Source organism: Carcharodon carcharias, chromosome 14, assembly GCF_017639515.1.
Source record: "Carcharodon carcharias isolate sCarCar2 chromosome 14, sCarCar2.pri, whole genome shotgun sequence".
Lineage (NCBI taxonomy): Eukaryota > Metazoa > Chordata > Chondrichthyes > Lamniformes > Lamnidae > Carcharodon > Carcharodon carcharias.
The window spans coordinates 117,846,221-117,863,295 of NC_054480.1; the positions used below are offsets into that span (position 1 = coordinate 117,846,221).

The window sequence follows — 17,075 nt, forward strand, 5'->3', positions numbered from 1 at the left end:
CACCCCCCTAAAATAGTGTGACCCCTCTCACCCACCTCTCCTGGTAAGGATCCCACCCTGCCACTGTATGTCGCTTCTCCCCTGTCAGTGTGAGCCCCTCTCCCACAGTGCGGACCCTTCCTGTTTTTGTGTGTATGTGTGTTGCTCCTCGCCTGTGCTATGACCTCCAGCAGTGACACTGGTTTTCTTCCTCTTAGAGCAGATGCTGTGGAGTTGCACAGGCTGGGAACAGTTAATGAATCCCTGCAGTCACCATTCCAAGTCATTCAGTGAGGCCTGTGACTTACCCATCACACTGCATCTTAGCCTTGCTTGTGCCCTCGCAGCCTCTGTGTTTCTGATGATTGGAGTCAGTTTGGTTGCTTCAATTGTCGATTCTATTGCATGATTCAGAGCTGCAGCTGATGTGATTAATAATTTATTTCTTGCAGGTCATTTTTGGAAAATCTGGACATCCTGAATATGTGAATGAATCATATACACCCGTGGCCTATCACAGCAGGTAGGTTCTGTACTGAGTGGGAGCACTGGGTACGACAGTGGGTTTGAGTTCAGTCTCGATTGAAAAGATGGAATTCTCTTTCCTATACGTGGATTAAGCTTTGGGACTTGGGACTTGCAGCCCGGCTACTGTTGGCACATTGGTCAAAGTTGGTCAGAGTTCAGAAATAGCTGGCCTTCCACTGGCACTGTGAGGATGAGCTCACTGGATTCGAGATCAGTCTCCCTAAGTAAGGAGCTGATTGAATCCAGACTCTCTGATGACTGGACATGAGTTTTCCGTGAGGGAAACTTGGGAGACCAGACACTAATATAACTCCTCCCCATTGCACATGGGTTCCCAATAACTGGGTGTAATTGGTTGCTGAGGAGAAAATATTTGATACCACCCAAAAGAATTTAAATTGATAGGATTGGGAGGGGGAGAATGCAGATTTTTTACTGCATACTTACGGCCTGCCAAGTAACCTAAACTAACTTTGTAATAAATGGCAGAATGTCACTCTTCTCAGGAATATCTTTCCAACATGGATTATGTTTGCATTTTTGTCTGTACACTCTGTGTCCCTCATTGTGTTTGTACGTTGCACCATGTACGCTCTCTCTGTCCCTGAATGTGTCTGTATGCTGTCTGTATCCCTGCACTGTGTCTATATGCTGTCTGTGTCCTTGCACTCTTTCTGTACACTCACCGTGCCCCTGCACTCTTTCCGCACACTCGCCGTGCCCCTGCACTCTTTCCGCACACTCGCCGTGCCCCTGCACTCTTTCCGCACACTCGCCGTGCCCCTGCACTCTTTCCGCACACTCGCCGTGCCCCTGCACTCTTTCCGCACACTCGCCGTGCCCCTGCACTCTTTCCGCACACTCGCCGTGCCCCTGCACTCTTTCCGCACACTCGCCGTGCCCCTGCACTCTTTCCGCACACTCGCCGTGCCCCTGCACTCTTTCCGCACACTCGCCGTGCCCCTGCACTCTTTCCGCACACTCGCCGTGCCCCTGCACTCTTTCCGCACACTCGCCGTGCCCCTGCACTCTTTCCGCACACTCGCCGTGTCCCTAAGCTGTGTCTGTAAACTCTTGGTGTCCCTGCACTGTGTCAGTACGCACTCTCTGCACTGTTTGTGCCTATCCAGTCTGTGGCCCTTTGTTTATAAATTAATGTAGGAAATCATGACCAAGCCTGTCCTCACCTGACCTCAAAGCTTTTCCAACTGGGATTATTGGATACTGTTCGGGAGCAAGATTCCTGGATGATTTTCATTCCATAATTCAGGAATGCTAAGATCAGCCCAGAAATCTTCTTGACCTCTGTAGCAATGTCATTGGCATGGGACTGCTATTCCCAACAGAGTTAACAAATAAACTCTCTCCCCATTTATTTTATTTGACCTGGCCACTGTATTAAATAAGCCGCTAAGTGACTCTGTTGATGCATCTGATCTCACCATGAGCAGTCACAACCTCGATATTCCACCATTACAATGGTTCCAAAGTGGCCTGCTCTGTGGTACAGTATATAAAAAATCATAGAATCAAACAATACTGTAAGAGGCCATAAGCCCGCCAAACCTGTGCTGGCTCTTTGAGAGCTATCTAATAAGTCCTACTCCCGTGCCCTCTCCCCATAGCCCTGCACCTTTCTCCTTTTGTCATTGATTGATTTGATAACATTGGTTTCTTCGCTGATTTGCTTTTAACTGCTTTGGCAGGTCTCCTTTTTTCTATGAGGAAGTGAAGATTAAGCTGCCATCTGGCCTCACAGAAGACCATCACCTGCTTTTCACCTTTTACCACATTAACTGCCAGCCCAAGCAGTGCCAGGACAGCCCTGAAGTTCTGCTGGGTTACAGTGTGAGTCCCTATGCCGTCAATGAGTGTTCAATGAATTGTTCCTCCCTGTTGTGCAGCGGGTAAATCACCATTCAACGTGGTACTGAAGCCGTACAGCCCAGGTAGGCGCCAGACTCTGTGCCTGGCAAGAGCCGAATTAACAATGGCAGCATGAGTGCTACAGCAGGCCTTAGCCCTAGGGTGACCAGGTTGTCAAAAGTCAAAACCGGGAAGCAATGAGCAGTTCCCAATAATACTGTATTTCATCCTGAGGAGATATGATAGTCTGTGTGATTGGGCCTCACTCCATTGTAGGACCGAGCTGTTTCTCCCGGGCCCCCTCACTGGGCGCTTTTACCTGGGAGCTGCACCACCTGCTGCACATCCTCCACTGTTAGGGAGCTCACGGTTGCTAAGGGATGCTGTCAACACCACATCCGGGAGAGTGGCCCAGATAGATCTTGTGAGAGCCATTAAAGATCATGCCCAGCTGGGGGTGTCTCCGTCAACCATTCCAGGGAGGAAGCAAGGGTTTTTAACTTCCTTGTGAAATATACCCATAATGTGCTCAATACAAATCAAACCTAATCGGATTAGAAATAAGATAAGGCCTAACTTGTGAGAATCAAAACTTTTTGCCCTCATTTAACTCACTGGGGTAGATTTCCATCTTTACCCTGTGGACGTTAATCATGATATGAGCGGATCACAGAGAATAGGATCTAGTGGTGGACGACGCACACAGTTAGAAAAGCTCAACTGATTTCCCTTCCATTTATTTCAATAGAAGAAAGTCAAACATTTTCTGTGCCAGTCTCTTGCTGCCCGGGGGGCGGGCCACAGTGCATCCAGTGTTTGGGGAGGCACTCACTGTGCACCTAGTTCAGGGGTGGGGGGTGTAATCACAGCTCCCAGTACAGGGGGTGGGTGTGCCACTGTGCACCCAGTGTGGGGGTCACTCTGCATCTGTGCAGGCACTTGGCTGCCCCAGTGTTTCCAGGCAGCAGTAATTTAAAACCAAACTATTATACTGTTAATGAAGGAAGTGGTGAATGCTGAATTTGCTTTGATTCGGATTCTGGGATGATGAGGCAGTTGCTCCCAGGGATTATTTGACACCTTCCTCATTCTGAACTTTATTTGAATTGTGATTTGAGCTTTATATGGCTCTTGTTTTAATTCTGGAGCTGCTAGTGCTGTAAGCAGAGTGCTTAATATGATATAGAGAGCACAGCAAGATGCATTATTAAATTTCTGCTTTCTATCTGTGCTGTCAAACTTTATGTCTCTATGAGTAGATAGGGGCTTGATGACAGGCGCTGGACATGATGGGCCGAAGGGCCTCTTTCCGTTCTGTAAAGCTCTATAAAGACCTCCCTTTCATCTAAGGATGAAAGGGGTACTGAAAATAAATGTTGGCAATAAATAGAGGTATCAGCATTAGATGTATCAGGATGATGTCTCCTTCCTGTCAGGATTAACACTGGGCAGCAGGGTCAATTGCTTCTAAATTTAAAATAATTTGCAGAACAACACTCCTCTTCAGTTGTGAAGACCCCCATCTGCCTCCTCAGTCTATTATACACTGGCCTGACTTTTAATTGCGCTCCACCCTATTCGGTCCCCTCAGTAATTTACAGCTACATGGTGGCTTGCAATTAGAATCTTGCTTCTGGAAATTGAAAACAGAATTCCAGAAAATAATTAGAGTTAGGAATTCAGCTTGAATGGCAACAAGCAATGCAAAATAATTAAATAAATTGAATCAAACCAGCATGTTTGCAAACGCTGATGTAAGCTTTGTTATTTGTTTCCTGCATTTTTGGTGTCACATTTTTAAAATTATATTTTTTAATTCTGAGGAGATTGCTTTCCCAGTGCCAAATCCCTGCTATTTTCAGCAGTCAGGATTCCAGTGAATGCCAACCTTTAAACGCAAAAGCAAAATGTTAGTTGTTTCTGGGATGAGAGGGCTGTACTGAGGAGAGATCAAGTAGAAAGGGTCTTTATTCACTGGAGTTGAGAAGAATTGGAGGTGATCTCATTGAAATGTATAGATGACTTGACAAGATAAATACCAAGAGGCTGTTTTCCCCTGGCTTGGGAGTGTAGAACCAGGGGTCATAGTCACAGGAAAAGAGGTTGGCCATTTAGGACTGAGATGAGGTAAAATTTCTTCATTCAAAGGGTTGTGAATCTTTGGAGTTCTCTAACCCAGATGGCTGTAGATGCTCAGGCATTGAGCATAATGCATTATTTAATCAGGAATGAGATTGTTAGAATTTTAGATACTAGGAGAATTGAGGGATGTGGGGATAATGCGGAAAAGGTGAGTTAATGTAGAAGTTCAGCCATGATCTTATTGAATGGCAGAGTAGGCTTGAGGAGCTGTATGTCTTACTGCTGCTCCTGCTACTTATGTCTTTATGTATGAGTGGAGTGAGTGCCAGACTGAATCTATGTTGTGAAGTGGGTGAGGGTGTGTTCTTTTGCCAGAGCTGGCACGTTGGCAAGCAGGGACCCAGGACTTAGACTGTGTGTGTGGATGGAGGTTGTGGGCCAGATTGGAGGATGCTGATTTGGACAACCCAATATCAAACAGGGGAAAATGTCACATGGTGAAGAGAAATAGTTAATAGATCAGATGTGTGTACAACACATGCCATTTGAAACCATTTCAATGCAGGGTGTTCGAGATATTTGAATTTTTGATTTTGTTTCTGATTGTGATCAGCGGTGGTGATTGCAAACTTCCAACGGTCTGATTATTGACTGAACAAACTGCTCCTTATACAACAAGGACTTGACATTCTGCATTATATTTTCCCATTTGTAGCACAGTAATGGGCAACAGAGAGATCTTATGTTACTGAGTCATTAAATAGTGTTAATTGTCCGTCTTTTTAATTTGCAACAGTGGTTGTCAATCTTGGATAATGGACAGCTGCGCTGTGGAACCTTTGAGCTACCTGTTTGTTTGGATAAACTTCCCATTCTTTATTCAGCAGCCTCTGTAAGTACACAGCGACTAAGTATCTATTAATATTAATATAACAATGCATCATCCAATGCAAGTCTGTTCATCACACTTTAGCTGTCACACTTCAGCTGCTACATATGCAAATCACTAGTTCATACTTGTTAAAAAAAATCCAGAGAGAGAACCATTCATTGGAAAGTCCATAGAGATTCCCTCATCAGCTGAAAATGTTATGGAGCTGGGCACCCTGAGCACTGACATCAACCAGTGTTTACCTAAAAGCATTTGAATCACCCTTAGAGAAACATAGCTTCAACTAAGCAGCAGAATAATGCATTGTTACATGGAATAATGCTTGTGAATTTACAAATAATGCAATATAGGAGGAATACAGGTACTGGACCCTCTTTTCAGGAAGCTCGGGACAGGGCATGTGTCATGACGATTTAGGGATTTTACAGATTTTGGCATGTACTTATAATACATAAAATAAAGTGTGAAGAATAAAGAATAAAGGGTTTTATTCAAATTCCTTCACAGGGCACCAACTTCGCACATAACCAATTTTCGGGTCTTTCTGGATTTTGGGAAGCTGAATAAGGGTGTCCTGTATTGTTAAGAGAGATCCACTATATCCATATGTCATATTCAAAGGTTTCTGATTGTGAACACCTCATGTTATCACATCTATTTCTAATGCCTGCTAATAATTAAAAGTAAATTAAATTATGCATACTCGTCATCAAACTTTTCGTTCTCCAAACACATGGTAGCTCTAAGCTACATCTCCCAACTTCCATTGCTTCAAGCTCTGAACCTCATTGCTGCTTGCAAAAATGAATGAAGTGATTTTAATGGTTTACTGCATTTTTTCAACTGTATGTGTGGCATTGTAAATTTGTATTATTTGATTAGGTTTCTACAGCTTTTTCTCTTGTGTAAGCTCTCCTGCTTATGTTGTTTTTCAAATATTTTGCACTCCACTGTGCAAAACCTGTGCTTCTATTTGGATCTCCACCCATATTTTATTTTTAAAGTCATTTCTTGCTTCTGTAACATTTCAGGATTCTGGTGTCCTGCACTGGCTTGTTAGGTTCTGCTTGAAATAACATCCCAGGTCTGCATTGTTGTTTATACCTGGTATTCAGGCCCTACCATACTGCGATAAAAGCAAAATGCTACCGATGCTGCAAATCTGAAACAAAAACAGAAAATGCTGGAAAAACTCAGCAGGCCTGACAGCATCTGTGGAGAGAGAAACAGAGTTGATGTGTCGAGTCTGTATGACTCTTCTTCAGAGCCCACCATAAAGCGACTGTTTGACCTGGAATTTAAGACGTTATTTAAACTTAAAATCCAAGCCCTGCTCTCAAATCTAAGTATTACTTAAATGTTTGGCTCAGAAAACTTTGTCAAAACTTTCTTATGCTGCTTGTCCCTTGACTTTTCACTGCCATTCAATGGTTAGTTGGGCCTCAGACCTGTTCTGCACAGAGTCTACCTGCCTGGCCCCTGTGTCCTCCAATAGATCAATAAAGTAGCCATGGGTGGGCCCTGAGCTTACTATGTCAGGCCAGTTACCAACAGCCCTCCCTGACTTTGTGCCTGCTACCCCTGATATTTACCTAGTTCAGTGCAAGGAAACAGATAGGGTAAATGGGGATGGGGAGGAGGCAGAGGAAGGGGATGGAAGACTAGGGATGAGAGCAGTTAGGGAGTCACCTATTAAGGAGAATGGAAGGTTAGGGCTACAGCCCCACTCAGTAAAAGCTTTAAACGCATAGGGCAGAACTTTTCATTCTGTGGGTGGGTACACAGCCGACCCAAACGGGAGTGAAACAATGTGCCATGACATTGGTTGGCGGGCGGACGAATAGGCCAGGCAGCTTTTGTATTTTTAATGAAACCTCATCCACAGGTGGCATGAGTTTCCAATGCTTCCAAAAACCAGTGAAAATTTTTCAACTTCCTTTTTTACATGTCTCTATTCATGTGACAGAATCACGTGTGGGGACATGTTTATCTCATACTTAAAATCTTTATTTTTGAATTTAAAAACCTTTAGCTACCTGAGGCTGCTCTGTGCCTTCAGGGAGCTTTCACTAAGCGCACCCCCACGCATGTGCACACTTCAGCACTTGTGCTCCAACGCCCCCACCCAGGCAGTGCTGAGTATTTCAGCACACGTTTCACGCTAGCCGTTAATTGGCCAGCCAGCGTGAAATCGTGGTCAGGGCCGGAACGTGGGCAGCAGACTGTTGCACGGCTGCTCCCAGGCCCACCCGCCGTGCCCACCCGAAAATTCTGCCATTGAAACTTTTCTAAGAGAACCACTGCTGCTGGGTGTCATGGGCATTATTATTGTCTCTACTTATAAGTCCTTGACTTACTTCTTGCTTTACAAAGCAGTCGCTGCCCAATTGTCTGTTTCCCCAGGCCTCCCACCACTTCCCAGGTCACTGAACTGCTTAGTACATTTTGCATGTTAAAAGTAGCCTTTGCTAGCTCCCAACCCGTCTCTATCCCCATCCATCTCTCCCCCCGCCCCCCACTCCCCACACCCAGTTCTTAAGTATGTATTTTTTTTAACTTCAGAAGCTGGTGCTGACATTACAGTGCCCTGACACTGTGTCTGTTTCTTCTAATTGAAAATAGCCATGATTACTATTGCCCTGTGACCTTTCCTTAAGCTCTGAAAGTTGCCTTGTAATTACATGTCTCTGTCCAGCTCCATCATTACTTTCTTGGGCACTTGGCGCTGCTCCTGGTGTCTTGCTCCAATGACCTTTTTGCAACAAAAACACCCAGAACCAATCAATAAGGCTCATGGAATATTGCCTCACTCCCCCAGCCTGATCTGATAGCCAATGACTCGCCGAGAAATCAACCTTTATCTCCGCCCCACCTTTGACCAGTGTTTTCCTGTCTGAAAAATGACTTGAATTTTGTTGATTGCCACACACTGGCATCACATTATTCCCTGTCATCATTCAACGTCCAGCAGAGGAAACGTCTCCACTTCACACATGCCACAGGTCATTACTCGGCAACCCCGCCAAGCACCCCCACCCCTGCCCCTCCCCCCCCGCTGCTCTGGCACTCTGTCTCTCCCTCTCTCCAAGGGCATTCCTCACAGCATCCCAGCATTGCTGGGAATGTGAGGAATTCACAACTGAAGACTTGGCCAAACATGATGCTCTTTGCTTGCTCTGTGAAACTGGAAAGCTACAAAACAAAGGCAAACATAAAATACAATTGGTAGGTATTGCTGATTCTTTGACCTTGCTGCTGCTCAGTGTTGCTGTGTTTTGGTGGCAAGACAGCAGTTACTGTTTGCTTCTCCACAGCCTGCACAGTGTGTGCACGAGGAAAGACTCCATCTAATACAATTTATCCAAAGCTACTTTTCACACCGATATTTGGACTGACAATTCAGGGAATGGCCTTCTGGTGGCAGGGGTGATGAACCCACAAACAAATTGTTCAAGCTGATATCAATTAATATCAATTCCCCTTAAGTATGTTTAGCAAAAAGTTTAATTTATTGACTAATATTTAGATATTCATTTTATTCCCTACTCTAGCTCTACGCAACGATTGCTATTTTGGAGCAGGCTATGAGCATGGTGTCATAAGCTGAAAGGTCAATGGGTGCAGTGATTGGTTGGATATCTTACTTTACATTTCATATCAGCCACCATTGAAAACATATGAATGCGGTTCATAATTATGACTTGCATAAAAAAGAAAGCTTTTTTCTGGCATGGACTCAATGGGCAGAATGGCATCCTTGTATGCTGTAAGGATTTTGACATCTGTGTTTTATTAATTTTGTCCCTTTGTTTTAGAACTGCATTGTCTCACAGTCTCTCCCCAGACAGTCGGTAAACTGGTACCCTGGCATCTCGATCCCTCTGGCCTTGACAATGGCAGCAGTTTATTTTTTCAGTTTCATACCATGATGAATTTTCTCGCAAACTTATTGTGAAAATTCTGAGCTTGGTGACAATTTGGACTCATCATGTGGAGATGGAAGGTTTGATCCTGCGATAGTGTCATCCATGCAGTGCCATTCTGTGCATTCTCTGCTCTGTGCCTGACGGTACGATTCTGAACAGTGTTATGCAGTGCTGGAGTAGAGTGTCTTGGCCAGCGGTCATTTTCAGAATTCGGAGAAGGGAATCTGGAAATAACTGTCCTAATAACTGTCCCTGTTCTTTATTTTAGACCTCGCTGGCTGGGCTGAAGCGGTTGGATCATCGGAAAGCAGTCTTTAAACTGGAGCTGCGCCCAGTTTCGACAGTGCATATCCAGGTGAATGATTTCAGCCCCATCACCATCAGGCTTAATTTTAATTTTCTGATGACAGACTGATTGATTGCCTGTTCCCATGGCAATGAGGCCATGGTCTCAGTTCAATTTTGCGAGTGAGCTGTGGGGAGCTAAACAAGTGACCTCGCCCCATCATATTGCGAGCTCCCTAAGTGATCCCCTGTTCTGGCTTGTTGAGCAATGTCATCATATTCTGAGCTCTCTGACTAACCTGAGCACAATGTGGTGTCATCATGTTCTGAACTCAGAGTGATGTCATCGTTTGTTGAGCTTGTTGAATGATGTAATTGTTTTCTGAGGTCGTTGAAGAAGTGTGAGTCTTTAGTGTGTAGGTGTCTTATTACTGGCCCAGCTTGTGGGCTTTACAGGGCTAAATGTTTTAATAAAGTCTCATCCAGTTAAGGGCTTGGCTCAGTGGTTCTATGAAAATCATTAAGATTCCCCTATATAAAGATTTTTAGTAATAATTCTGGGTGAGACTGCAGTAATACATATGTTGAATATGAAAGGTTGCAAACCTGTTTGATTACTCAAGGAGGCTGCTCCTCAATTTCTGGCATTGCTTCCTTTAGATGCTCCTGATCTTTGATCACCCAGTGTGAAGAAAAGCTGGAAAGTTGGAGAAGACTTCTCATGAGTTGGCTCTTAGGCCTGACCAAGGGGGCCATCTATAAGTCAAGGATTGAGCTGGGGGCTAGGGGAGTGGGGCTACCACGACTTCCCGCTTCCCTTTAGCAGTCTTGTCTGCACTACAGTAGCCCAGGAGAAAGAGCATGTGCTGCCCATTGGGCCTGAGGCCTTTCATAACCTTTGGGCACCACAGGGACTGGAGTCACACGCTGTGGTGTAAAAATTTCAAAACTGAGATTGATAAGTTTTTGTGATGTAAGGATATTAAGGGTCGCAGGCCGAGAGGTGCAGTTAAGATGCAGGTCATGTATTATCTGATTTAATGGTTGAACAGGCTTAAGGGACTTAGTGTTCTCTTCCTATGAGCATTTTGTGGACACCAGGAATAGTATTATAATTTAGTTTTATGAGCTTTTCTTTATCTTGTTCAAAGTTATTAAAGAAAAAGATCTGTGAAGATAAAGTCCCTCTCTTGTTCTGTGTCTGCTTCTCCTGATTTCTTGGTTGCCAGTTACATTGTGCTCTACTACAGGACAGGAACCTGGAGCGATTCTTCTCATTGTGTGAAGCTGTGGGTGAACACCACTCTTTGGCCCATCAGACTGAGGCACTGAGCCAGGCTGTCTCCATGCTCAAGTTGGTTCAGTTAGAGGAGCTGGTCCAATTCCTGAATGTGGTGTTAGACAAGCTGCTGCCACTGTTGCTCTTGAGCTCCAGGATGGGAGCAGAAGGAGGTACAGTATACCCAAATAATTGTGCATGTTAGTGCTTTTAGTTAAATACCTTTCTGCACAGCTTTCTTCTGCTTTACAGTGCAGTGACATTACTCAACGGGATAAATTTTCTAACACTTTAAGAAATTTCAGTCGGACTATACAGATGAACAGTCCTTCAAATTCTGGCTCTACTCATTTACAAAACCACTTCAGGATACCTTTATCTTCTGCTCTCTTTTTTCCAATTTCTCTTCTCTCCCATTCTACTCTCCGGCTCTTCTGCTCTATTTTTCCTCCCCTGTCCTGTGTCCCTACTCTTTCCCCTCTACTTCCCGCCCCTCTGCTATGTTCCTCCCTCCTTCACCTCTCTCCCTTACTGTAGAGTCTTGACTGGGGTGAGTGTAGGGAGAGATCAGTGTAAATGAGGAGAGACCGGGGATGTTGCTGTAACAGTCAGACGGTCTCACTCTCTCCTGATGTTTAACATGTCACCTGATTGTCAATTACCTGTAATAAATACACGGATTTAACAGTGAGCGAGAAGCAACACTTAAGAGGTAGGAAAATCTGTTGATTATCAGGTGTTTTTCAGTTAATAAGTTTAACCTAGTAAAAAAAATTACCCAATGTAACACATGACAATCATATGTAAGTGTATACAATGCAGAGCAAAGGGTTGTCTGCAACATGAATGGCAATCTGTTTTTTGAAGGGGAGAGTATGTGAACGATGCTTACAGGAATGAATAAGAGTGTTACAATGATGCGAAATGTTGGTGATTGCTGTTGGTGTTACTGTGAAGATTCTGAAACCCATGGTCTGCATTGGTTTGGGTGCCTGGTGTTAAATCAAACCCCTAATGAGGCTGTTCTGAAGTTGGTGCGATTTGAGTACTTAGTGCCCTCTGTTGGGATATCAGTCAGTTCTGTCTTTACCCATTTCAAAGATTTGAGATTTCAGAAATATCAAAGCAAAAGCTGAAAATATATCAAGACACAAGAGAAGTCAGGACAGAGGATGGCAAAATAGGGGGTTGCAAGGTGGGTGGGGCCACAGGAGAGAGAGCCTACAGCGGGTTCAGTAACCCCCCTGCCCCCGGCAACCCAATGCCAGCTCCCCTGATTGGGCACAGCTTGAGTGCTGGGATGAGGGCCATAGCAGGGAATTGAAAGTTGAGTTATAAGTGATTTGGGGGAGAATTTTATTTCTAGGTGCAGGCACAGAAGTAGGGCTGGAAGGGGGATGGGATGGAAAGGGATAGAAGGGAGTGATCAGAGAAGGCCTTATCTGTGATTGAAACGAGAATAGGGAGGTCACACGAGAACAAGGATATGACTGTGAATGTGTGTAGAGGAGTTTATATCGAGGGAGGATAGGAGGGCCATGAACTCGGGTGAGAGAGCATGATGAGTTGGGATGAAGGTTGAAGTCACTGAAGATAAGTCTCTCGATGTAGAGGCCTATCATGTCTGTGCTGGACCTTTTGAAAGAGTAGTCATGTTCAATCCTACACCCCTGCTTTTTTGTTTATAAGTTCCTCATCCTCAAGTACAGTCCAACTCTCTAAAATTATTTCTGGAATCAGCTTCCACTGACATAGAATGTCCCAGCTGCTGTCATTGAAAAGATTTCTTCTCATCTCTCCTCTGGATCTTCAACCAATGATTTTAAATCTATGACCTCTGCTTATTGACCCACTCACCTGGGGGAATGGTTTTTCTCTGAAATTCTATCAGAAGTTATCCTTATATTGAAAATCTCTATTAGGTCACATCCTAATCTTCTCTGTTCCAAAGAAAACAATCCAAACTTTTCCAGTCTTTCTTCATAGGTGAAGTTCCTCATTCCTGGTACCATCCTAGGGCAACAAATCCAGATGGATGAAAAAGGCAATAGGAATTAAGATAAAAAAGAAAAAGTGTGCTTACGACAAGTGTCAGGTAGAAAATATAACTGAGAACCAAGAGGGATACAGAGGGTTCAGAGGGGAGGTGAAAAAGGATATTAAAGAAGCGAAGAGCGATTCTGAGAAAAGACTGATAGCCAACATAAAGAGGAATCCCAAAGTCTTCTTAAGGCAGATAAATAATAAAAGCGTGGTAAAAGGAGGAGTAGGGCCGATTAGGGATCTAATGGGAATTTACACATGCCTGAAGGGGCCTGGCTGCGATTTTAAATTAATATTTTGCATCCGTCTTTACCAACGAGGTAGATGCTATCCAGGCCATGGTGACAGATGAGGAAACTGTCCCTAGAGGGGTTCAGAATTGATCTGTAGGAAGTGTTGAATAGACTGTCGGTACTAAAGTTGACAAGGCACCGGGGTCGGATGAGATGCATCCAAGGATATTGAAGAAAGTGAGAGTAGAAATTGCAGGGGCACTGGCCATAATTTTTCAGTCTTTCTTAGACTCGGGAGATGCCAGAGGACTGGAGAATTGCAAACATTACACCCTTGTACAAAAAAGATTGTAAGTGTAAGCCCAGCAATTACAGACCAGTCAGTTTGACTTCAGTGGTGGGCAAGATTCTAGAAACAATTATTCGGGATAGAATTAGTCACATGGAAAAAGATGAGTTGATAATGAAGAGCCAGCATGGATTTCTAAAGGGGAAATCATGTAACAGAGAAGGTCAATGAGGGTAATGCTGTTGATGTGGTGTATGTGGACTTTTGAAAGGCATTTGATGCAGTGCCACACAACAGATCTGTGAGAAAAGTTATTGCTCATGGAATAAAAGGGACAGTAGCAATGTGGATACAAAATTGACTGAAAAATAGGAGGCAGAGAGTAATGGCCAATGGATATTTTTTAGACTGGAGGAAGGCTTGTAGTGGAGTTCCCCAGGGGTCGGTATTGGGACTCTTGCTTTTCCTGATATATATTAATAGTCTAGATCTTGGTGTGCAGCGGACAACTTCAAAATTTGTGGATGATGTGAAGTTTGGGAGTGTTGTAAACTGAGAGGAGGACAGCGTAGAACTTCAAAAGTACATTGACAAGTTGGTGGTGTGGGCAGATTGGCAGATGAAGTTCAATGCTGAGAAGTCTGAGATGATGCATTTTGGTAGGAAAAACATGGACAGACAGTATAAAATAAGGTGTGAAATTTTGAAGCGGGTGCAGGAGCAGACTCTGGATGTATGTGTGCATAGATCATTGAAGGTGGCAGGGCAGGTGGAGAGAGCAGTTAAAAAAGCATATAGTATCCAGGGGTTTATTAATAGGGTCATAGAGTACAAGAGCAAGGAAGTTATGCTGAATTTATATAAGAGACTGGTTAGACCTCAACGGGAATATTGTGTACAGTTCTAGGCACCATATTATAGAAAGGATGTGAACATGTTGCAGAGAGTGCAGAAGAGGTTTACAAGAATGGCTCCAGGGATGAGAAACTTCAGTTGCGAAGATAGATTGGAGAGGTTGGGCCTGTTCTCCTTGGAGAGAAGGAGGTTAAGAGGAGATTTGACACAGATGTTCGAATTCATGAGGGGGCTGGACAGAGTAGATAGGGAGAAGCTATTTCCTGCTGGTAAAAGAATCAAGAATGAGAGGGCACAGATTTAAAGTGATTTGCAAAAGAAGTAGGTGTGATGTGAGAATTTTTTTCACACAACTCGTAGCTCAGGCCTGGAATGCACTGCTGGAAGTGTGATGGAGGCAGGTTCAATCGAGGTGTTCAAGAGAGCATTAGATGATTATTTGAATAGAAACAATGTGCAGGGGTACGGGGAAAAGGCAAAGCAATGGCACTAGGTCATAATGCTCATTTGCAGAGCTAGTGCAGACATGATGGGCTGAATGGCTTTTTTTTTTACTATTCATTCATGGGATGTGGTCTTCACTGGCTGGGCCAGCATTTGTTGCCTATCCCTAGTTGCCCTTGAGAAGATGGTTGTGAGCTGCCTTCTTGAACTGCTTCAGTCCATGTAGTATAAGTACACCCACAATGCAGTTAGGGAGGGAGTTCCAGGATTTTGACTCAGCGACAGTAAAGGAACGGTAATATATTTCCAAGTCAGGATGGTGAGTGACTTGAAGGGGAACTTCCAGTTGATGGTGTTCCCATCTATCTGTTGGCCTTGTCCTTGCAGATAGTACTGGTTACGGGTATTGGAAGGTGCTTTTGAAGAAGCCTTGGTGAATTCCTGCAGTGCATCTTGCAGATGGTACACACAGTTACTACTGTGCGTCGGTGGTGGAGGGAATGAATGTTTGTGGATGTGGTGCCAATCAAGCAGGCTGCCTTCTTGCCATTAAAATTCTGTGAAAGTGAAGCTCCTCTGTACCCTTTCTAAGCCTTTACAACTTTTTTTAAGTTCAGTGCCCTGGGTTGTCAACATTATTCCAATTAATAATGTCTAACTAGTGATTTGAAAGTTATAGGATGAACTCATTGCTTTTATATTCTATGCCTCTATTTATAAACCCATGTAATCCATGGGGCAGAGTTTGATGTTCTGCGGGTGGTACGCGCCCAATCTGACAGGGTGTTAAATTGTGTGAGATGATACTGGGTGAGCATTCCAACATCACCGAGCACTCTGTCAATATTTTGCAAGGTGGGCGCACCTGGCAGTCGGAAGAGCACCCACCGACAATTAAGTGGGTGATAAGCCTGTTAACGATGCAATTGTAAGCGATTTTTGGTGGCCCGTCCAATGTTGTGGTTGGCGGACAGACCAGTTGGCCAGGCGGCCTTTACATTTTTTGATGAAACCTCATCCAAGGGTAAGATGAAACCTCCATTAGGATATAAAATAAAAATAAATATCTGGGGACAGCATTTTTATGTGGTATGCTTTTAAGTTCTTGATTGTGCTGCATGGACATTTTTTGCAGCATATTTGTGCTTTCTTTTATTATTTGGGGTTCTGCAGCTCCCTGCGGCACCTGTTTGCCTTCGGGGAGCTCAGTGGAAGCGCTCACCCATGCCCGTGGTGACGTCGGCGCTCACCCTCTTCCTGCCTCCACCCCAGCAGCGCTGAGCTTTTCAGCACGCGTTTCACGCTGGCTGGCCGTTAATTGTCCAGCCAGACTGAAATTGTTGTCGGGGGCCCATTTCCTGACCACTTCCGGGTCTGCTGATCGTGCATGCCCGACAAGCGCAAATTTCAGGCCCATCTGTTTTCTCAACCACCTTATCGGATTGCCCTCCCACCTTTAATGTACACTAAAAGTCTCTCTTCTTCTACACTTTTCAAAATCAGGCTACTATGTTTGGAGGAGATGGTGGCATAGTAGTAATATCACTGGGCTAGTGATCCAGAGACCCAGGCAAATGCTCTGGCGAAAAGGGTCCAAATCCCACCACAGCAGCTAGTGTTCAATTCATAAATCTGGAATTGAAAATTTTGCCTCGGAAATGGTGATCATGAAATTATCATCTGATTCGCTGATGTCCTTTAGGGAAGGAAATCTGCCATCCTTACCTGGTCTGGCCAACATGTGACTCCAAATCACAGCAATGTGGTTGACCCTTAACTGCCATTTGAAATGGCCTACAAGCCACTCAGTTCAAAGGCCACTAGGAATGGGCACACATGCTTGCCTAGCCAGCAATGCACACATCCCATAAAAAAATAAAGGATACTGTCTTTCCATTATTTGTCCTCGCAAAGGGCATTGCCTCTCTGCATTAAGCTAGTTCTGTACATTAAATGATCGTGCCTATGTCATCCCAAAGTCTATATCTTCTGCAAACTGCATAATGCTGCTCCTTACAATTCTAAAATATTAAAAGAGTAATGGACCTGAAACTGAGCTTTGGAGAACACCTGTAAACCACCATCTAGGCTGAAAACATCAGCTCACAACCACCCTCTTTTCAAGAGTGGCTTCTTGTCACTCGGCCGATTCTGGGTCTATATTGTCACTCCATTCTACAGGCCTCCATAGATTGATGACTTTCTGTGAAAAGAAATTTCATGACTTCATTTCAAAGTAATATTTTTGGCTTCCCATTGAAAATTTTATATTGCTTGTCACGGTTCGGTCTTAACCTTTCTAACCTTTTCTCAAAGCTCATTTCCTTTAAGAGGAATTTCAGCTTTTGAAGTAATGCCAGGAAGAAATTTAAAT

General features: G+C 44.2%; 1 protein-coding gene across 7 annotated transcripts in view; it reads left to right on the forward strand.

Moving 5' to 3' along the window:
* Positions 1 to 17,075, forward strand: part of LOC121286849 (dedicator of cytokinesis protein 7-like) — a 203,439-nt gene that overhangs the window by 96,582 nt on the left and 89,782 nt on the right. For all 7 annotated transcript variants that reach the window (XM_041203978.1, XM_041203980.1, XM_041203979.1 and 4 more), the window contains 5 exons: positions 432 to 502; positions 2,214 to 2,355; positions 5,252 to 5,347; positions 9,542 to 9,628; positions 10,809 to 11,010. In XM_041203978.1, the coding sequence (XP_041059912.1) occupies positions 432 to 502; positions 2,214 to 2,355; positions 5,252 to 5,347; positions 9,542 to 9,628; positions 10,809 to 11,010 (598 nt within the window). The remainder of the gene's footprint in view (positions 1 to 431; positions 503 to 2,213; positions 2,356 to 5,251; positions 5,348 to 9,541; positions 9,629 to 10,808; positions 11,011 to 17,075) is intronic.